Source organism: Lathamus discolor, chromosome 4 (assembly GCF_037157495.1).
Source record: "Lathamus discolor isolate bLatDis1 chromosome 4, bLatDis1.hap1, whole genome shotgun sequence".
NCBI classification, from domain to species: domain Eukaryota; kingdom Metazoa; phylum Chordata; class Aves; order Psittaciformes; family Psittacidae; genus Lathamus; species Lathamus discolor.
The window spans coordinates 2,067,648-2,091,390 of NC_088887.1; the positions used below are offsets into that span (position 1 = coordinate 2,067,648).

Here is a 23,743-nt window from a genome sequence, read left to right on the forward strand (position 1 = left end):
CACAAAAGCATTTCTAGAAGACAATCTTTTGTTGCTGTTGAAGTAAATCTATAATATGCAAATGACAAGGGATAGAATGTGTGTCACTGTGCGTGTGTGTGTGTTTGTATTGCAGAAGGCCTTGTCTTATGACATAGTAAACCTCACGGAAGCTGGCTTCTTGTTCCATTCAAAAATAACACTTAAGAGAATGAGATCTTGGTTTTAAGAGCTAAAATGGAGCACTCCTGTGGGCCTAGAAAGTAAAACCAAAGGAGAATGCTTTTTATCTTTTCTGGAGCTCAGAAAACAGACAAGGAGCAATGCTGATCATGCAGAATGTACTTGACCTGATGCCACTAAACAATCTCCTTGCTAAGAAGGAACACAGCAATGACAACGTGTGGGACCCTGCCGCATCATTTTCATGTACATGCTGTAGGTATATAAACTCCTCCTGAGAATTCACATACCTGAAATAAAACACTGAAAGCAGGTATTTGTTCAGAATAGGTTTTTATTTTGAAAATGTCATTTGTGTCAGATAGATACAGCTTTGTCACAACACCAAATAACTATCAAATCCACTAAAAAAGATAAAATTATATTTAACAATCAAATCAGGTGAATTACTTAGAAAATGTAGCACTAAAATTACATAGCAGGCATATAATAAATCATAGAAAATAAAACTGCATTTAGATCATCCAAGCCCAGTTCAGTAGTTATTTAGCATTGATGCATCTTATAAAGCACAAATAGGCAGGAATTTGGCAGAAAAAAACCAAATGGATTACCAGTATGCTAAGAATCAAAGCTTATTAGCAGATAAAAGATAATACTGATTATATTTTATTTAATCTTATTAGCAGATAAAAGATAATACTGATTATATTTTATTATTATAAACACTAGTAAATACATAATTTAAGCTTAGCTATGGAAAGGAACCCTGATTCTTTGGCAATTCTTGGTGAAACCAAAGGAGTAAGCAGCACCCTGTCAGAATGGACAATCCAGTTCCTGAAGATCTCATTGTAGGGAAATAGATTGGGGTTAAACATATATAACACAGTCTTTATTCTTGGAAGAAGAAAGAGAACCAAAACAAATGCAAGCTTTATAACACGTTTTCTCTGTGGCAGTCCATGAATGCTCCTTGGTGAGTTTTGACCATGAAGTTGCCCAAGGGACTGCTAGGATTTTGGTCTTTCCCATCAGTGTAGCTTAGTTTTCTGTACACCCTATGGAAAAGATTCATTTAGATAATAAAAATTACACAAAAATACTATGCCTTCAGAAACTTCACTGAGCAGAATGAAACTGAAACAAGTCACTGCAGCAAGAGGTCTGAAACTCTTGACTGGGCTGCATCAAAAGGAGCATGACCAGCAGGTCAAAGGAGGTGATCCTGCTCCTCTACTCTGCTCTTGTGAGACCTCACCTGGAGCACTGTGTGCAGTTCTGGTGTCCTCAACATAACAAGGACATGGAACTGCTGGAACAAGTCCAGAGGAGGCCACGAGGATGATCAGGGGACTGGAGCACCTCCCGTATGAAGACAGGCTGAGGAAGTTGGGGTTGTTCAGCCTGGAGAAGAGAAGGCTGCGTGGGGACCTCAGAGCAGCCTTCCAGTACCTGAAGGGGGCCTATAGGGATGCTGGGGAGGGACTCTTCATCAGGGACTGCAGTGACAGGACAAGGGGTAACGGGTTAAAACTGAAACAGGGGAAGTTAAGACTGGGTATAAGGAGGAAATTCTTTCCTGTTAGGGTGGTGAGGCACTGGAATGGGCTGCCCAGGGAGGTTGCAAATGTTCCATCCCTGGCAGTGTTCAAGGCCAGGTTGGACGAAGCCTTGGGTGACATGGTCTAGTGCGAGGCAGCCCTGCCCATGGCAGGGGGGCTGGAACTGGATGATCTTGAGGTCCTTTCCAACCCTGACTATTCTATGATTCTATGACTGCAAAAAGCAGCAGGACTCCTTTTCTGCATTCCTATGTGCTTTCAGCTGGACAGTACAGTTTTCATCCTATTTCATTTTAATGTCTCAGTAATGCTACTACATTAACTTAAGTGCTACAAATAGCTACTGAACTTTGAGATGTAATCTTTGAATGTAGTCACGAATAGCTAAAAGTGAAAGACAAGTCAGAATAATATTGTTTCCTTGCATATCACTTAATAAATGTAAATTTCCTTTAACATCTATTTTAAACTATTTTGGTTTACATCTGGCAATTAAGTACAGCAGCATAGCTGTAGGACAGCATTCACACAGAGCTGAAGGAAAGCTTATTACTGATAAACACTTCCTTTTCTGAAATCTCTTTCATAATCGTCTAGAAAAAGGCAATCAAGTTCCAGACAGGAAGATGACAGTCCATTTCTTTCCACAGCCACTCAGTACAACGTACAGCATTTTGCCACATGGCTTAGGCATAAAACTTCCAAGGGCTCTGAAGCCACTAAAGAAGAGCTTCACCCGTGGGAATCATTGAAGGCTAAGAATATCACACTATAGATCTAAGGAAGCTTGCCAGCTGAAGTCCATTTCGGCTACAAATCAGCAAACATGCATTTGTACAAGTAAGGAACAAAGAAATAGATTTTATTCCAGATGGCTTGACAAGAAAGCATTCTGAAATCCTGATTTTCTACTCTTTCTTTAACTTTTCTACTTACGTGCATTAAGGAAAGAAAATCTGTTCCTTCAGAGCAATTACAAATCTCATAGAGATTGCTATTTTCTATGGAGTCAGGAAAAAGAAGAAAAAAAAGTAGTAATCCAAGAACTGAGCAGAAATTTACTCAGCTAAGTGGGCATACTCAACATCACAGAAACAGCCATGTATCCTCATCAGCTTGACTTCAATCTTCCATCATATCACAAATAACTGAATACACTCTTTATCAATACTGTTATGTATTTATACACAAGATTAAGTCTGAATTCCAGCTTTGCTTAAACTGAAACTTTTTTCTTTAAATCATGCAGCTTCTTTTGCAGTTCACTTCTCCACAGAAGGAGTTTAAAAATGCATTCAGACTGCCTTTGAAGTTTTAATTCCAGCACCTCAAGCATAACATAGAATCATAGCATAGTTAGGGCTGGAAGGGACTGTAAGGTCATCCATTTCCAGCCCCCCTGCCATGGGCAGGGACACCTCACACTAAACCATCCCACCCAAGGCTCTGTCCAACCCGGCCTTGAACACTGCCGGGGATGGAGCATTCGCAACGTCCCTGGGCAACACATTACAGCGCCTCACCACCCTAACAGGAAAGAACTTCTTCCTTGTATCCAATCTACATTTCCCCTGTTTAAGACTTAACCCATTATCCCTTGTCCTGTCACTACAGTCCCTGACTAAGAGTCCCTCCCCAGCATCCCTATAGCCCCCCTTCAGATACCAGAAGGCTGCTATGTGGTCTTCACGCAGCTTCTCTTCTCCAGGCCGAACAGCCCCAACTTCCTCAGCCTGTCTGCATACGGGAGGTGCTCCAGCCCCTGAGCATCCTCGTGGCCTCCTCTGGACTTGTTCCAGCAGTTTCATGTCCTTTTTATGTTGAGGACACCAGAACTGCACACAATGCTCCAGGTGAGGTCTCACAAGAGCAGAGTAGAGGGGCAGGATCTCCTCCTTCGCCCTGCTGGTCACGCTCCTTTGGATGCAGCCCAGGATACGGTTGCTTTCTGGGCTGCGAGCGCACACTGCAGCCGGCTCATGTTCATTTTCTCATCGACCAGCACCCCCAAGTCCTTCTCTGCAGGGCCGCTCTGAATCTCTTCTCTGCCCAACCTGTAGCTGTGCCTGGGATTGCTCCGACCCAGGTGTAGGACCTTGCACTTGTCGTGGTTGAACTTCATAAGGTTGGCATCAGCCCACCTCACAAGCGTGTCAAGGTCCCTCTGGATGGCATCCCTTCCCTCCAGCGTATCAACCGGACCACACAGCTTGGTGTCATCGGGCAACTTGCTGAGGGCGCACTCAATCCCACTGTCCATGTCAGCGACAAAGGTGTTGAACAAGACCGGTCCCAACACCGATCCCTGAAGGACACCACTCCTTACTGGTCTCCAGCTGGACACCGAGCCATTGACCACAACTCCGCGTGCGGCCATCCAGCCAGTTCTTTATCCACTGAGTGGTCTATCTATCAAATTGATGTCTCTTCAATTTAGAGACAAGGATGTCATGCGAGAAACATGACTGAGTTTGGGAAGGCAGCATATCTTGTGGTGCCAAATCAGACATTTTGGCAGAAAGCATGCAAAGTGTTTTGGAAAATAAAATGAGAACATGTTTAGAGAACTTACTCTGTTGTTTTGTTGTGGTTTTTTTTTTTTTTTAATCCTGGTGTCTATTAAATTATTTTGTAATGAAAAATAAAAGAGATCTGGAACTTGAGAATGCTTTAAAAGTCACCTATTTTCTAAGAAAAAGCAGATGTAGGAGGCCAGTATCCAGGAAGCTGGAAGGAGTGTTCTCCTTTCAGGGACCTAAATACACTGCCAGAAATGGTAACAGCAGGAGGAGAGGATCTTGATTATCTTTGGAACAGAGCCACTGTTTGTTTACACAGAGCCATAATGCAGGTGACTATGCTCAATGCAGAGAAGCTAACTTTTGAAAGCTGGGTTTTGTTTTTTTGCTATACACTGTACTTCCCATACCCCAAGGATCTGAGAAGACTTGTTAGCTCAAACACAGAGCTACAATCAAAACAATTCTATAGTTATATCTAAAATAATAAATACCTCTCTAATGAACACAAAATAAGGACTAGAGTAGGCATTCAGTTAGGCCATCTTACTAACTTGTGTTCACTGGCCATCCATGCTGAAGGCTGGCTAGGTTTTGTCCACAGACACTTACCTTCCAGTGATCGAATTCAATCCAGGACTGATCAGCTTGGGCTCTCCCAAGGCTGATTTTCATTCTAGAAGTAGGGGTGTAAGCTACAACCTCCATACTTTTAACACAGATACAGAGCAGCAGGAATAGCTTCTGAATTTTTTTTTTCCCCCAAAAGGCACTTACTTTTTGTGATGCTTTAATGCATTTCCGGGATAGCTGTAATTCTTCATTGCTCCAGGCCAGCCAGAATGGACATCTGCAGTCCCAGATTCTGGTGATGAAAAGCAGTAGCATGAAGAGGGCAAGAACAACACTGACTAACACAGGCACTACACTATGTTGTTAGAATATTAGCCTCCTAAGGCATTGGTAATACTTCACTGGCATACTTCAATGATCAACTTTCCTTATGAAAATATTCTAATATAAAAATTAATTTCAAATACATTCTATACATTGACTACATTGAAGTGTAAGATAGGTTTCTAAATACTTATAATTTATCACCATTAGAAAAAGGTAGAAAGAGAAGAAACAATGCTGAGTCCAGAAAAAGATGTAATACAAGAAGTATGAGTTAAAAATTGAGGAAGGCAAAATAAGACAGTCCACCTCAATCAAATTCTTTACAATTAATCAGTAATCAAAATGTAATAATGCAAGAACCATGCTAACAAGTGCATTCTTTCTGCCATTTTCTTCTTGTATACAGAAGACAATATTTCAAGTCACCTTCCTCAGTATTTTCCATTACATATTAGTTATCTTGATGATAAGGTTCATAAAATATGGAGACATTAGTGATTTTACTTAGAAGGAAAAAAAAGTTGAGGTTGTGTTATAAACATGCTTTAACCAAACCCAAAGTTTTCAAAGGAAATTAAAAGAGTGACATCTAGCATTCGAAATTAATGTAGGATTTGGTTTTTTAATTTCTTTTCATAATACAATTCTACTGTCCTGAATTGGCAAAAGTCTATTTATCCAGATTAATTCACCTAAGCAAGTGAGAGACGTCATGCAGCAACGCAACAGCGAGTTGCTATAAAGCTGAAGAATCCAAACAAAAGCATTTGGTTATTAACGTGTAGGACTAACAAGCTATGCATTCTGTGCGAGCCATTTACATGCAGAAAGTAAAAGCAATAGCAAACTTGAAATAATATTAAAAAAAGGAAGAGAAAACCAGCTGATAATTGGAACACCTTTAGTAGTCAAAGTCCTGGCTAACCCAGAGAAAAGCTTTTTAAACAGCTGTTAACATGCTATGCAGGAAACCCTTTTCTGTATAGATTCTATACTTTTTGCAACACTTAAACATACTTCACTATTACTGGGGAAAAACAGCTGTCACTTAAACAGTGGTCTATTCAGATCTGTAGATTTAGCCTTTGGAGGAGCGCTCATGATTGCTAAAGTAGCAATTCACAGAATCACAGAATCCCAAGGGTTGGAAGGGACCTCAAAAGATCATCTAGTCCAAGCCCCCTGCAAGAGCAGGGTAACCTACAGTACATCACACAGGAACTTGTCCAGGCGGGCCTTGAATATCTCCAGTGTAGGAGACTCCACAACCCCCCTGGGCAACCTGTTCCAGTGCTCTGTCACTCTTACAGTAAAGAAGTTCTTCCTGATGTTAACGTGGAACTTCCTATGCTCCAGTTTACACCCATCGCCCCTTGTCCTGTCACTGGATAAAGTCATAAAGTTCATAAAGTTTCTGAAACGAACCTTGCAGGGAAGTTCCAGGAATACTAAGAGAGATTTTATCTGAAGAGTCCTGAAAGCCAGAGTCCTGGAAATAAAGCATCAACAGATTACATTGATGGAAAAACTCGTGTTATTTCACAGCTTGCCTCCAAGAAAATAACTGGGAACCTGGTAAGAAGGGCCTGATTTAATATTTAAATCAACAAGTCTAATGATCCCAATGGAACCCAGTAAAGCTCTGTTTGCCTCATCTTGTCCATCTATAAAATGAACAAAACATCACCATTTCAGAAGGCCAACACCTTAATTAGAAAGGTCACTGTTTGAGATTATTTTAAGTAGTGACAGTCTATTAAAATGCAATAAAATCTCTTACCCAGCATTTTACGACCATTTTAAGGTTATTAAATATAGTGAGCTTCCTCACATGATTCAGAACCGATACAATTGCCCCCCAAAACACTAAGCCTGCAAAAGAGCTCTAGTGACCAAACAGCACCAGACATGTACTGTCACTAAGTTTAAACAGATTCCAGACCTAATCTGTTTTTTAATAGCTTCTCCAAATATCAGCCAAGAGTGCACAATCATTTATTCATTTAAGTTTTAAAAGGTCCTTAAGTACCTGACTCTGATAGCTGTGACTGTCAAAAAAGCTGGGGCTACCACCATTGTACAAGTTCAAAAAACCCATGCCAACTGTGGGAAGACTGACGTTTTTTCTGTGAGAAACTTGATGTTTTGGGGAAGGAGAATAATGTTCTGGTATATTTTTCACTCGCTTTCCTGGTGAACAAATAAGATCATTTTGAAAACTTCCTAGCCTTTTAACTCTGGGAATTGCAAGTAAAGTTCGGACCGGTGAGTTTACAAGAGCATTTACAGTTTCAGACATCTGCATTCCTTCGTATTTCCTTAAATTTGAAGCTCTCTGAAACCAAGGAAGTCGTGGAACAGCCTCCTTACACGACTGCTCATAGATCTTGTCAAATTCTCTGTCATAGTGCGTATCAAAGCTCACAGAATTCCTTAAATTACTCTTCACCAATCTGCCTTTCTCTTCAAGGCTTTGTGAATTTGAACGAGGTCTTGTCGATGTCAAAGGCTTTTGGATTGCCGTGGAACGCAGTTTGCAGTAGAGGTTTTCAAACGCGTCTTCGTATTTCTGAGGCATGTTTGAAGTACTCTGCACCGTAGACAGTGAGGAAAATGAGTGCTTGCGCTGGAAAGAAGTTAGTCTTTCAGAAATTAGGTTTTCAGGGTTTATTAGCAAAGTATCTGATGCTCCTGAAAGGGAAGAGTTTGTGACTGGTGTTAAAGTGTTACTGTTGCTATAGGAACTGCAAGTAGACGAACGCAGCCCCAAGTTATCATCAGCAGGAAAGTTAATTTTTTGAGTTTTACTTGCTTTCACCAGCTGAAGTGCTGTTGACCATGAACTGGCTGTAGATGTTATAAAACAATGTTCCGAGGAACCTTTGCGTGCCAAATCTTCACCTTCTTTGCATTTTGAATTCTTCAGTGTGACAGTAGTCTGTAAGTCGTCTTCAACTAGGAAGGTCTCTCCCGTTCTAGCCATAACATTAGGAAAATGGGTCTGTTTGGAAACTTTCTGCCCTTTTACAGATACCAAACGGTGCTCTAAACTTGTTTCAGAGTCGTCTTCTTTGATTGTATTTGTATCAATGTGAGAATAAGGTACCAGACCTGCGAAATTGTTGTTGGAACACTTGTCATCACAGAGTTGTCTGTTTTCTTTTCCAAAAGTTTGATTCTGGATGTCATCAATGCTATCGCTGCATATGTTGGATTGTGCTTGCTTCAGATTAAGAGGCTTGAACCCTCTTATTTTGTCTACAGTGACATTGAGCTTTGGTCTTCTAGAATGCCATCTTTTGTACCTGAAGCATCTAGACACATATTTGAACTCTCTTCTCTGAGACTGCTTTGTCATAACCCTCATAAGTATCTTTACCATCGCTGGATACAAGTCGGCGAGAGTTACATTGCTCCAGGAGCATGTCTCATCTGCAGACTGATACTCCTCTAAGACACTATCCCAACAACTTTTATTCAGCTCTGGAGAAGGTGGATCCCTGGGTATGGTTACTGTATTTGTTGAAATGGGAACACAAGAAAACTGTAACCATGGAGATCTGGAAGAACATTCATTCCAAAACTCTCCTTTATTTCTGTAAACAGCAGCTTGGTTGCCTATTCAAAAAACAAAACAAAACCACAAATGAATCACAAAAGAAACCAGGAGAAGGAAAAACCCACAAACCCATTAGGGCACTTCCAGTAACCCATTATATGATTTAGGAATGACTGCATATGGTATGGATAGTCTTACTGTAATAGCATATTTCATTAAGCATTTTTGCCAGGCTAAGTGGATGATTAACATACAGTCTATTCTCAAAAAATTAAAAGGTTTTCTCTAGCTATATTGAACTAACAGATTACACAAAACAGAAGTGAAATGTGTTGGAAAAAGCTATTAAATAAGTTAGCCTAATATATAGATATAAAACATTTTCATTATAGAGGCAGACTGCTTTGCTCTTTGTGGATTTCTGAGCAGGAGGAATGGCCTTATCCTACAGGTTTTGTTACTCTATTTCCATATTACTTCAAATCTATGTACTTGGCTAGTACCAGTGGAGCTTTACATGCCACAGAGCATGACAAAGACAACGCTTTTTGTAGTTGTTGGGCTTAAAAACCATCTACACCAAAATTCTATCACAGGATTGCATCAAGTCTGGAGAACTTCTGAAGAAAGTTTACTAGCAAAGTACCACTTTGAGGACCAGTTACCAGCAGATCCAAAGCCAATCAATTTATGTTCCTTGAATTTAAAATAAGCAGAAGCAAAAAGTTAATTTTATCTCATTGAGCGTAATGCTGCTGAATTTTGTGGCTATGCATTATTTTTTTTTTCTGGGGCTATTTAATTACAGTTCTTTTTTATGTATGAAAGTTATTTGGTTTCTAATTTTCAAATAGATTTTGCATAAGCAAAATCATGTCTAATTTCTTTTCAAGAATTCAGCCTGTTGAGCTTTTCTGTTGGATAAATAGTGCCTCTGGGTTTCCATATTTATTTCTAATAAATTTTAAGGAAAACACATTTCGTAACTAACATATTTGACTAACATGTAAAAGATTTAGTTGTACTGATCAGTTCTCGCACTGGTGAAGCTGAAGGAAGCCCTTTCAATGAGCCTTGAGATGCTACCTGAAAAACAAAGAAACAAGAGACACATAATCTAATATCCTGATTTTCTGCATTTTAAAAGTAACATAAAAACCTTATTTTTGACTCCTCCTACTCTCTCCTTACTATATTAGATCCTGTACAGAGTTATGGTCCTAAGGGATTTAGTTAATTTTAGACAAGGCGGAAAAAGTCTAGTCTAAGGCTTCAGTAAGAATTGTTGTTACCAGTTTAATCTTAGAAAGCTAGTTATCATCTTGGTAACTTCCATGTTATGTATTATACTTTAATGATAAAATGGTTAGGGTTGGAAAGGACCTTAAGATCATCTAGTTCCAACACCCCTGCCATAAGCAGGGACACCTCCCACTAGACCATGTCACTCAAGGCCCTGTCCAACCTGGGCTTGAACACTGCCAATCCCTTTCCCAAATAGCATAATTTACACATGGATATATACACCTGGATAATCTATACATCTCTGGTAACTCCAGTAGGAAACAGAAGCCATTCCATGCAACACAACCCTTTGCCTCAAAACCAAATATAAAGATAAACCACCAGTTTTCTCTTCAAACCCCAAATTTAGACTTTTCAGAAAACTTACTGAAGATCAACTCAAACATCAGGGTTCAAAGAACAAAGTATAAAGAAAAAAACCTTGGTACAATGTGTTGCTTACAAACCATTGCAGTCAGAGAGCTGAGATACTGTGATATTTATGTAGACAGAAATCAGGAGAGGAACAATGAAACAGAGAAGTTGTATTAGAATTGATTATGCTGCAGTTAGTGTTCCTATTTTATTCTAGTTAGCTAATATCAGAACAGGATACATATGTTACCGCAATCCATTGGGGAATATTTCTAGCATTATCTTGTACTATCACATCCACTTGAACTTTCTCTTGCTTTTTCCCATCATCTACATGCAGATTCTGAAAGGGACCAAAAAAAAAAAGAAAAAGGAATTAATTAAAACACATAAAAGTTACTGACACTGACAAAGCCAAAAATATTACTTAGGTCGGTTTCAAACCAATGTTATTCAGATGAGGATATCCTACCAGCATAAACTTGTTTTCAATGTACACATTTCATATGTACATTATGTGGGGAAAAAAATGTGTACATTATACGTACATTTTATGTGGGGAAAAAACCTCCAAACAACTGTGAAGGAACGGTATGTGAAGACATATAAAAGAGATAACTAACTAGGTTTATTGATGCAGGCAAAAGCGCACAGTGCCTCAGAAGATGTGATAAAAGCAAAACCAAAAAAAAGGAAAAGAGCTCTAGTGTTATGTTACAAAGCACTGATAATCAGGGGTGATAATCTTTACATGTATTATTAACAGCCATGACTTCATATACAAATTAAGATCTACCCTGCAACGCACCTTTATGTAAAATCTAAAAGCATTTGGTGATAAACGGCAAATGTTTCTCATTAGCAAAACTCCCACTCTCTGAAGCGGTCTGTATTAGCTGTTGTCAAAGATATGACAATACCTAGTACTGTGCTAAACAAATAAGGAAAGTAAATTACCTGTTTGGTCATCTGTATTTGAGAAAGAACAACAGTTTTGGAATGGCTGTGAACACAAAGCATGTGTTGTATTTTTCTTCATCAATGTATCTATTCCGGGTAGCCCTGCTATCCACTGACTAGTAAAGGAAACAACAGCAGAAGATGCCAGTCTGTTTTTGTTATGGCAGCCATTATTTCAGATTTACAGGTTTTCTAAATCATGTTACCTCTTTATACTGGACTCTCAGGTGAATGATCACATTTTCTGTAAGTGTTTTCACTTGGTGATTCATCTGATTATTCCTTTTCTATACCTGTAATAGCCTTCCTCAGGATTGCCTGTTCTATGCGGTATGTTACACTGCTTTCTCTGGTACACTGATAATACCAAAACATAGTATTACTTCATACTGGTCTTAATGACATTTTTTATTGACTCTCTCATTTGCTATACTTAGTAAAAAAGTGCATTAAGATGCAGACTACACAGAGCATTCTGCTGACTGGCATGTGCAAGGTACTCAAATAGCTCAATCATTTCTATTGAACACAAAATTACTGAGTTACATTACACACCAGATATTTTTACCTGGATGCGAATGTCTTCAAATTTTCTTCTTACTGAAACTATCTCAGCATCACTTTCTTGACCTATAATTTGAAGATAAATAATAAATCAAATCCAGTTGAACTCAAAATCAAAACAGAAATGTTTCTAAACACACCCTGTGTAACTTACTGACTAAATGGGTTTAATGTTAGAAAACTTCTTTTTATCTGTACTACATTTTAAGTCCAATTGAAAACCAGGGTTAATTAAGGGCTCAAGAAGAGTGAAGATAACGTGCTTGTAACCAGTTCTTCAAGATTCATGCTAACCGTTTTGGAGCGTAGAGTATTTTCAAAGCATTGCTCTGCAGGATTCATTAATACATGCATTTCCTCTCATTTCCCACTACATTCTGGAGTATCTCAACAAAGACAGCAAGGACCTTCTACCATGCTTCCTTTTCTTAGTTTCTTATTATCAAGACTGCTTTAGAACTGCCAAGATGAGAAATACGACAGGGTTGAAAATATTAGAAAGCAAATTCAAATCTTCCAACTCAAATTTTAGGTGTTCTATGGGTATCTTATTGAATGAAACTCAACAAACCATACAAATCATTAGCTAAAGCCTTAGCCTTTCAGGATCATAAAACACATGACTGCATTGTAAGACAGCAATTCTGAATTTTCCTGGCTGTTTTATCTTTATTCCGCAATTGTGTTCACTGCAGGGAGGGAAAGAGCAACGCTGAAAAGGAAACAGCGAGTAAAAATAATCTCGGTTACGATATCTACCACATCACTGCCTCTTCAATACTATCCTTAAATTACTAAAATCATAATAAAAACTTTTCCAGCTAATCCCATCTTCCTTTTTCTTTTCCTATCCGTGTAATCATCATCTAGAGCTCTGCAGACAGCTGCTGCCATAGCACTAGGATAAATACGAAAGAAATGTTATTATCTCTTTGTGGGAGAAAAGACAAGTTCACATCTTCCAGTGAAAATGCTGAGCAACCAGAGGGCTGCCTTTGACAGTCTACATGACCCCAGTAGAATTATTATAACTGAGCCCCATACTTGTCAGACTACCACAGTTTGTTCCCACAAGACTAATTGAAATTGTGGTCACTTTACCCACAGGAAATCAGTTACTAAGCATCTATAGCTGATGAACCAGTAAGAAGGTTAATCATAGAATCAGCTATGCCTTTAAGATAATCAGGTCCAACTCTTACCCCAGGACTGCCAAGTCCATCACTGAACCATGTCATTAACGACCTCACCTCACTTCCAGGGATGGGGATTCCACCACTTCCATGGGCAGTCTGTTCCAATGCCTGAGCATCCTTTTGGAGAAGAAATTTTTCCTAATGTACAGTCTAAACCTCCCCTGACGCAGCTTGAGGTTGTTACCTCTTGTCTTATCGCTTGTTACTTGATAAAAGAGAGCAGCCGCCTCCTCTCTCCATCCTCCTTTCAGGTAGTTGTAGACAGTGATATGGTTCCCCTGAGTCTTCTCTTCTTCAGAACCCCATTTTCCTCAGCCATTCCTCATCAGACTCATTGCCTTTCTCTGAACCTGCTCCAGCAACTCAATCTCTCTCTTGCAGTGAAGGGCCCAGAACTGAACACAGGATTTGAGGTGCAGCCTCCCTAGTGCCAAGTATAGGGGGACGGTCACTGTCCTAGCCCTGCTAGCCACACTGTTTCTGATACAGGCCAGGATGCCGCTGGCCTTCTTGGCTGCCTGGGCACAAGCTGGCTCATGTTCAGTGGCTGCCAATCAGCACCCCCAGGGCAGACCAATACTTTATTTGCACCTGCTGTTAATAGGCTTTGCATACTTCTGGAACAAAAAAGTTGTATAATACCTGGAAGAAATACTGCCTTCACCAAGATGTGCAAAGCACTCTATACGAATACAAAAGACGGAAAATCTGCCAGAGCTGAAGTTTTAGCACTCACTGAGGCTGCTATAAAACCTCTCCAGTCTCTTCCTAGAACATTCAGAAGAGAGGGAGGGGTGGATTGTCATATTCTTGTATTCTGCTATGCAGCCACCACAGCCTGAACTGCATCACTCGTTTATCCCATGAGTGCAAAGACACAAAGGACACTTTGAGAAGCCAAGGTACAGATGCCTCTGAAATTTATTTCCCATCCTCTCAAATGAAAGGAGGGTAAATTTCAGATTGCTGTTTTCCCCTCAACAGAGGGGAAATCATCTGCCTTAGAGACAGCTATGCAAATGAAGCATCTAACATATACCAAAGTATTTAAACACCAGCTTAACCATATTTTGCTGCAACTGCCCTTTAAATCATTAAATGCTGGTTACCACCTAGCCACAGTTCAATTGATGCAAAACATTAAGTTTTTATATGCACAAGAATAAAAAGGTTTTGAGTAATACAAGTTTTAAATATTTAAACAACAGTCATTCAAATATTGTTACAACTGATTAATACAATAAAATAATTATTTTGGAGTACAAGGTCAAAACCAGGCAGAACTTTGCAGACAGGGCACAAAACTGAGGTTGAAACTGTTACCAACACTATTGAAGACTTACTGTTACAGGACAAGCTGAATGCAACATTTGTGTCTACCCAACCAGTAGACATTATGGTATATATGTAATTGTAAATAACATTGTAACATTACAACATTATATCGTAATTGTAAATATCGTAATCATTAATAAAATTCCTATGGCAACTTACGCCAAAGTTTTACTGTTCCTTTCTTCATTAAGAAAATGCAATTGAATATATTCCACGTTGACCTTCCAACCTAACAGGGATTCAGGACCAAGATTTTGAGGAGTAACAGGGATATTGATTTCATACTACAGTATTACCAGTAACTGAGTCTCTGGCTGTTCCTATTCTCTACTTTCTGAAAGGGTACAGAACGCTTGAAGTTATTTTTACTATATTAGAAAATTATGACAGAGTTATCAAAAGGAACGTGACCAGCAGGTCGAAGAACCCCTCTACCCTGCTCTTGTGAGACCTCGCTTGGAATACTGTGTGCAGTTCTGGTGTCCCTAATATAAAAAGGACATGGAGCTGTTGGAGCAAGTCCAGAGGAGGCCACAAGGATGATCAGGGGCTGAAGAACCTCCTGTATGAAGACAGGCTGAGAAAGTTGGGACTGTTCAGCCTGGAGAAGAGAAGGCTGCGTGAAGACCTCATAGCAGCCTCCCAGTACCTGAAGGGGGCCTATAAGGATGCTGGGGATGGACTATTCATTAGGGACTGTAATGATAGGACAAGGGGTAATGGGTTAAAACTTAAACAGGGGATGTTTAGACTGGATATAAGGAAGAAGTTCTTTACTGTTAGGGTGGTGAGGCACTGGGATGGGTTGCCCAGGGAAGTTGTGAATGCTCCATCCCTGGTGGTGTTCAAGGCCAGGTAGGACAGAACCTTGGGTGACATGGTCTAGTGAGGTGTCCCTGCCCATTGCAGGGGGGTTGGAACTGGATGATCTTGAGGTCCTTTCCAACCCTGACTATTCTATGATTCTATGATTTGCAATCTTTTTCAGAAACTTAAAAAAAAGGTAGACAGAAAGTAAATTAAAAACCCACCTATGTCAGATGCATCCACATGGGAGTTCTCAGGAAATTCCTTAAAAGCACATGAAAGTAATTTTAAGACCTGGTAGCATAAACTGTTTTAACTACTCTGTCTCATTTTCTGCTCTCACTACTTGTTCAATTTTTGAGGATGGTGGTGGTGGGGAAACAAACCAAGCCATATTCCACAAACTACGTCCGAATGACACCATCTTTATTAACAGATCTGTACACAAATCTGTCTTGATTCATATGTCATTATTCAATGGGGAAAACTGTTTTCTTCCCGCTCCTTCTATATTCATACAATGCAAGGAGAAGCTATTACACAAGAGCAAAACTCAGTTGACAGATGAATTCTAATCACCAAATCCTGTATCTACAGGAGATTTTCTCTTATTCACTTTCCATAAACTGCCCGCTGTAAACACTTCTTAATTGCTTACTTCAAATAATCTTAATATAGTATTTCAGATAGGTTTCTTATGCTCTATTTTGTGGAAGTTGCATAAAAGCTCATTTATATGGATAAGGATATATCTAAATGTTTTCATTCTTTTCTAAATGTTTCCAATCTACATCTGACACCATATTCTTCAGAATTCCTTTAAAAGTCTAAATCCCTTCTGGCCCTTACCAACATAAAATTAGGATATTGTGGGTTAAGATGTCGTCAATGAAATGAGACAATCCTAACTACCATCTATGTAGAACAAAAAATTAGGAGGGGCCAATGAGAAGGCCCGTATCACTCCTCAAAAGCGATTATTTTCTCCTTGAAAAGACAGGGAGTCAAAAGTTATTCTAGATGATCATAGGTTTTTAAAATTAGGAATTTAACAAGTTCGACACACATGCTGCCCAACGAAAAAGACACTTGATGCTTTAAAGCCTATGCCCAACTCCTTTTGGATATCTCTCCCTTTATACAGACTTAAAAGATGCCAAAATCCATGGCTGATATGGCTGCTATTCATAACCTAAATAGTGCAGTGCGGGGGGGAGGATATGTAACTATATGAAACATATGAAAGCCCTAACACATAAACAACATAAATAAAGACATAGTAAAAAAAAGGAAATAAAAAGAATTAAAAAATCCATTAATTCACCATCACAAAATGTATTAGATCACCACATATACAAGGCAAAGCTTGAGATCATCACCATCCCAAAGCCCAGAATGTATCAGGGGAGGAAACAGTCAGGGGAAGTATAGCAGATGATCAACATTAACCAGAACCTGAAGATTTTAATTTTAAATGGGCACACACTGGGTAAGTAAACACACATCTTTCCTAAAATAATGCAGCTACCCTTGGGGAACTACATGAGGGGAAATATAAAGCAATCGTTTAGTGAGATATCTAATGTTTGAAGAACTACAGTGAAAGAACTGCATTAAAATACCTTAAGCCCTCTTTCTCTTTTTTCCCCCCAGAAGTACTTGAACAGAATAAAGTGTTTCTATTCAGCAATTAGTAGGTCTTTAAAGTCTGATTTTATAGCTATGGTACAGGAACACCTGCTCATGCTCTTTTTCTTAGCTTTTGACTACAGAAATACGTTTTCCCAAAGAGGCTTTATAAAAGCGGATGCACTGTGGTGCCCATACCTGACACATTGTTGGATGTTCATCTTCAAAATCACTGGTCTGTTGCTTTGACATTTCTTAGCACACATGGGAGGAAAAAGATAATTCTGTTTCAATCTGATAGGTCACAGATCAATGCTGTACCTGAACTCGTTACTTCATCATTTGTATATACCCTTACCTTGAAAAATATTTAACATTTAACAAATGTAGTACATAGGACTGAAACAAAGAATAGACAAGCAACAGAACAGCATTCTAGTCACCAGAGGTGTACACCTACCGTATTACATGCTTTCTTAACCCATAAAGCACCACAGAAAATAAAATCTGTCCCTTTATCAAGTGGTATCAATTATAGAAAAAGACTACTGCAAACTTTTTGTGATTTTTTCTTGGCATAGCTTGAAAAGGACAAGAAAAAGACTAACTACTCCAGAAACCTGAGGGCAGAGCCTAATACCTCTATTGCATCTTTCTAATGAACTTATCACATTTGGGGCCTTTCAAAAAGTGCTACACCTGTCTTCCTGCACAGCTAGACCCACCTAAAATCTTTGTTGGTTGTTTCCCCATTCCCCACCCCTGCTTTATGTCATAAGAAACAATATAAAGAGAAAAAGAGCTGTTAATTTAGCAGACATCTCCCCTTTTTACATTGCAATCTATATTTTGTTCATCAGCTGTCACAACTCAAATGGATTTAAATAAAACTCAAAAGCTATTAGACTCACAAAGTAGCTATCTTCAAATAAATGCAACTTCCACAAAGGCTTATTTCACAGTTAGCCTCTAAGCCAGATATTTTTGATATTAAAATTACTCAGACCAAAAACTGTTTTCATATTGCTGAAAAATGTTAACTTTGACAAGGCAACAGTTAGAAATGTATCTGTAACAAGCTACAACCTTTCAAGTCTGGATGGATGGATGAAGCCTTGGGTGGCAAGGCTTAGTGTGAGGTGTCCCTGCCCATGGCAGGGGGGTTAGAACTAGATGATTGGAACTAGATGGTCTTAAGGTCCTTTCCAACCCTAACTACTCTATGATTCTAAGTTGGTACACAGTGCATACGATTATGATGTGCACGTAAGAATTATTTCATAAACCTATTGTTAATACTGCCTAAATTGCAAAAAAATCATCTTTCCCAGAAGAGAAGATCTTTATTTCCAAACACATGACCCTGCTGGTAGTAAAGCTGTAGTGGGACTTCTCAAGATCGGATGCACATGATAAACTTCAACTTCAAAAATAAATGTAATACATGTGCTTTAGCAGATATGTTTACCCTAAATTAAGCAAGTTTGTTTAATGCCAAATTTGTTGTCCTTGATTTCTTTCCTGTATTTCTGTTTCCAGATAAGCTGATAGCAAATGTTACAAATTATTTTGCTTTTTTTTGTTGTTGTTAAATTGTGAGAAAACTTCTCTCTTAACTAACTCTGGCACACAGGCACTATTTAACCCTATAAACATTTTGTATTACTTAATAGTGCCAATCATATATCTAAATATCTCCATTTTTCTAAAGGCTTAAAGCATGAAGAAATCTAAAGATGTCATCTACCGCTTCTTCCATTTTAAAGTAGCACCTAACTTCCTTCTAGACATCTAACCTATTCTTAAGAGCAACTCCATATTCTCCAAGAAACATATTTCAGGGTTTCCTTACCGTTTACATTTGGAAAGCTTTTCTAATATTAACTTAGAAACTTACTTTTGTTTTTCTCTCCCTCCCCCCTTAAAGCCTATCTCCAGAGGCTCTAGTAATCTTTTTTCTACCCTTCTGTGACTCACTCCAGCCAGTCAAGCTACTATCAAATACAAAAAGTACTTCAGCATAAGTTTAATCACTGTTAAACCTTTTTGGAGCTATGCATACTAGGCACCTGTGCATATCTTTTAGGACAGTGAGCACCATTCTTGGTTGGCTCAACCAACCTTCAAAATTGCCTCTTCCTGCATTTAATTATTCCTACATGTCTATTACATCGAACTTCTCTGCATGGAATTACAAAGTTGACTTTCAGTTTTAGACCCAATTTAGAAAGATAACTAGATTATCTTTCACAGTGGTCAACCCTACTTGGTATCATCTGCCAGTTAATTAAGGGCATCCCTTCTTCTATTTACTTAAGTAAAGTATAAGCTAGTAATTTGCTTGGGAGAAGTCCTGGAAAAAGGTCTGTCATGTTTTCCCCTCAACTTGGACACAGACCACTGATAACTATACTAAGCACAGACTTTCAGCCAGTAGGAAATTGGGCTGTAAAACCACTCTCTTACATAAAGTTAATGAAGCGTATTATACCACTGCAAGGCTCTGGCTTCCGATTGTAACCTCAGGAAATTTATGTCCAGTATTTTGCAGAAAACTACAGTAATGCTTCCTTTAGAATATATTAGACCCATCAGCATATATTTTCTAGAAATTAGAGGCAAAGGTATAGCTCATATAAATCTTCTTGTATCAGACCCTTATTTCTTGTCTCTCTTTAATTCAATAGGCTGATACAAAATATCCATACAGGGTTCAAGTATACAAGCTTTTTGGTACGACTCTAAAGGGAGAGAGACGGTACAGGTTGTGTTTTGTTCTCAGGTATTCAGCATGAAATTTTCTCAGAAAAATATCATAAAATAAGCAACAGCAAGAAAACCCCCATGACAAAACCTTAAAAAGACAGCCCAAAATATCTTTGCTGTGCTACAAATCATAATTTCCCCCCAGTATTTATCTCAATAAAAACATGTTTTCTGTTGAAATATACAACTCCTTTCCAAAACAAGGAGAAAAGATTTAGATGTTGTATCTCTCCAAGTAGTATCAGAATTTCATTTATTGTGCAGTCTTGATTTGACTTCCATCACAATACTTGGTCTTTAATGAAATAACCATACACAACTTTTTCCTCCAGGCAGCCCAATTTATTCAGGATACAGAATAATCTGCTAAATTTTTGATAGCTCATCATGTGACTTCATGAGATCCCTTTAACACTTATCTTTTAATATGCCCCCTTATCTAGTTATTTTCTAAAAGATAGCAACTTCCAAATATCTCCACTAGTACACCCCCATAAGTCAGGGTTGGAATTCTTAGATTCGACAAACATGAGACAGAACTGACAAATACGATGAAAAGCTGTCTAACTGATATAAGATTATTTTAATAATTTTGTGATGATAGCAATATCAATTATAATGTATTTATTAATCTTAAACATTTGAAACTACCTTTCAAAATCCTTACAAATGTAAGAACTGCTGGGGTTTTGTTGGTTTCCCCACAAAAAAGAAACAACAAACAGTGAGTATCCTAAAGTTTGGCATAAAACCAGGACTGCTTTAAGTGAAGACTCTGGATATGGTAATTTACAACATGTGTTCATTAAAAACACTTTACCTGCATTCCTTTGACTTCTTCTATTCCACTGCAATTAGAAATAAGGAAAAAAAAATGGTTAAAATAATCTTAGACTAGTAAAATTATTTTAACTGATACCTTTATTTAGTCTGGTACATCTTACAACTAGGCACTTCATAAATAACTTCGTAAATAACTTCAATGACAGTACTGTGAGGAAACCCAGAAGCATGATCCTCCATGAGAGATCACTTAAAAGTATTTTTCCAGGTTTACCAGCGGCGCTAACCTCTAGTAAAAGTCATCTGTTTAAGTCTACCTCATCTGACAGACTTAACCAATCTATCCTGAAATCTTATCTTAAAGCAGATGTTGACTTCATTAATACCTCTTGCAGATATTTTATGGCAGAGCAAGATATAAATGTGTTCCTATGTATATTATATATATAAAAGAACACTATGGCTACATTTTGACTGCAAAGGAGGACTAAATTATTAGATACCTTAAATAATTCCTGCTTCAAGGTTTTTATCTTCTTGGTTGTTATTTGCTCCCAGTGTTTTTGTCCTAGAAATAACAAACGATATCAACATAAATATAGCTTTTCACAACACTGCCAATACTGAGTATCATTCTAACAAACAAAACACTTAGGAAGAGCACATTACATAGTAACAAAATATTATCAAATCATGAATTCCTTCTAGTACAATTGCCGAAATAAAAACTTACAGATAATTCTCTTACAAATAAGAGAATATTGTAATTTCAAGTTAATTGAGAAGTCAGAGCAAAAAATAAAGAGCAATTACATGCTGAGTCTAACACCACTGAACTAAAAAACCCAAAGAGCATTACAGATCCAGATGCTACAAAGAGGGGTTAAAAAAAAAAAAGTAGAAATTATTTTATTTCTTTGATTTTAGTTAATCAATGTACACTACATGGTAACTGAGGTTGTTTAAAGCCGTAATTTAGGCTCTACAGGACTGAGATCCATATTTATCCCATAGCAAATAGAAGTTACTAACACAACCCTTCACAAATCCAAGACTCCATTACAGTGCTGCCTGCATGTTTCTTCCTCTCCAGATGGACAATGTATATAAAATGCTATAAAACGCAAGCTTCCCAGTCTGCAAAATCCTTTCAAAAGTAAATCATGTTTCGTACAACAATTATTGTTGTTGTATGAATATTGTTGCTCGACACTATGGTAGCACTTCAAGTGTATGTCCAGCAAGTTCTACTGCACAAGAATTGATATGGCAATCCGAGCATCATAATCCTCACTTCAATAATAATAAAAAAATGGCAGAACGTTTCATTTCCCATTAAAGCCACCAAGACACTAAGTCACAAGTCCCACTAAACCCCTGAGAATGTATTTTAGAACAGCAGGGTTTTGGTTGGTTTTTTTCACAGTAAGCTTTCCATGAGCATTATCACCTCTATAACAGATTGACAGTTATAACGAAACACTGGAAAAATACGATATGGCACAATGTGGTATAGATTTACACTAACCACATGGGAACATTCAATGGAAAGTTAAAGAGCCACCTGCCCAGTCCACCCTGACATTTGACATAACTGAAGCTTATCAGAGCAACTTTCAGAATTCTGAGCAGAAACTATAAAATCCGTTCAGGATATCAACTTCCTGCTAATATCTGTTTCCCCTCAGTCTTCTCTATTGTGATTCTTCCTCTTATTAGTCATCCAAATATTAACCACTGTTACCCTGATCTTTGCTAATGACTCTTTTCTGTTGTCTAAAAGAGCACACAGGATTAATGTGGAGCATATAAACAAATTCCCCAGGTACTACATGCATGTGTAAAAGTTCACATATGATATGCCACACCTAAGCAGACAAAGTACACTATCTGTTGTAATTATATGTTATATGACTGCCAACAATTGCATGCTTTAGTAAGTCTAAATACACAGCATGTAAATATCAAAGCTTTGAGAAGTTCTTACCATCAGGCGTATCGTAAGTGAGAGTTTCCATGGAAATAAGTAAATCACCTTCAAAAGGATGATTATACTAAATAAAAAAGGACCATTAAAGATTAGAATAAATGATTAAACAGTGCTTTAAACATGCATTTTAACTATCGTTTTTTGACAATGTCGTTTTGACCAAACCGGTCAATTATAAGCATGTTGTTTTACTGGCTGAAATAGAAGCCAGCAATCTGGAAATATCAATTCTTAGAGGAAACACACTTATTTTAAGCATAGATGTGAATCATTCAATCTCAATAAACCAGCCACATGGCAAAAGTTTTCAAAACTGGTTAAGTTACTCTATTACAGAGTTTCTTCTAAACTTTTGCTGTAGTGTCTGGTAGTGGTAACTTAGCCTAGACCTACAGCTCATGATGTGCAAAAACTCCAGCCCTGGCCTTATGCCAGCACCAAGACATTAACACAAAACATTTCCCTCAACGGTAATGTTGACAACCGAATAAACACATGCATCTCTGGACAGAGCTTTACGGTTCCACGTCTTTTAACGCAAAACGGCTCTAAAGTAAGGATACATGGAGGGAGTCACTCACTTTTTTCTGTAGTTTCATTGCACATACTGTCATTTGGGTTAAGGGCGCCATAAAGACAACTTGAACTTAAAATTAAGTCACTAATTCAATATTGGCAGTCCCAGATCTAGGTCTTACAGCCGTATGTATGTGAGGAGCACAGGGGCGCACGGCTCAGCACAAACTCCAAAGCTGCAAAACCGCAGGTGACGGCTGCTTTTGGCAGCCAGGAGAAAAAGGTTGGGACAGCACAAGCAATTAGCTGCCAAGAGAATTCAGGGCCTGCGCCTCAGCGCACAGACCGAAAATTGAGCTTGTCACTAATGACACCCGGGGACGTGGAGGTGGCCCGGCAGAAGGGGAGCGGAGAGCGCTGCCCCTGCCCGGTGCGAGCTGCTCAGAGTGCCTTGCAGAGGGACGCAGAAAGGCAGCCAGGCCCCGCCACGCCACAAGCCATTTCTGACAAGGAAGCCGTAAGCGAAACTCGCCCCCGAGAAAGGTGAGCGGGGGAGCGCATCGGCAGCAGCTGCTGATAGGGCTTCCCCGCCGCCATCGCCTCAGGACGGAGACGGGAGCCCGCGCCAGGCACCCAACGGCCGAGCCGGTGCGTGAGAGCGGCTCTCACCCGTTCCAAGATGCGATTGAAGGAGGACACGAAGCGGGCATTGCTCTGCCGCAGCCGCTTTTCGAGGTCCAACGCCATGGCGAGCGGCTTGCTCCCCTCCGCGGCACCGGGGGACGGCGGGCGCCCCGGCCCCCACCACACGCTTCCACTCCGCCCCACGCCAA

At 39.0% G+C, this 23,743-nt stretch overlaps 1 protein-coding gene across 2 annotated transcripts; it reads right to left on the reverse strand.

Moving 5' to 3' along the window:
* Positions 1-478: 478 nt before the first annotated feature.
* HJURP (Holliday junction recognition protein) lies at positions 479-23,743 on the reverse strand. 2 transcript variants are annotated; one of them, XM_065675976.1, is made up of 13 exons: positions 23,580-23,743; positions 22,392-22,458; positions 20,908-20,972; positions 20,442-20,469; positions 17,054-17,109; positions 15,451-15,490; positions 11,893-11,954; positions 10,615-10,707; positions 9,710-9,791; positions 7,176-8,764; positions 6,572-6,635; positions 5,024-5,111; positions 479-1,223 (listed from the first exon to the last, which is right to left on the reverse strand). In XM_065675976.1, exons 1-13 carry the CDS (start codon positions 23,655-23,657, stop codon positions 1,100-1,102), a joined length of 2,436 nt encoding a protein of 811 aa, XP_065532048.1. In that variant the 5' UTR covers positions 23,658-23,743; the 3' UTR covers positions 479-1,099. The 2 variants fall into 2 exon arrangements, with proteins under 2 accessions (XP_065532048.1, XP_065532049.1); XM_065675977.1 differs by lacking the exons at positions 11,893-11,954; positions 15,451-15,490; positions 17,054-17,109; ... (2 more) ...; positions 22,392-22,458; positions 23,580-23,743 and adding an exon at positions 11,322-11,416.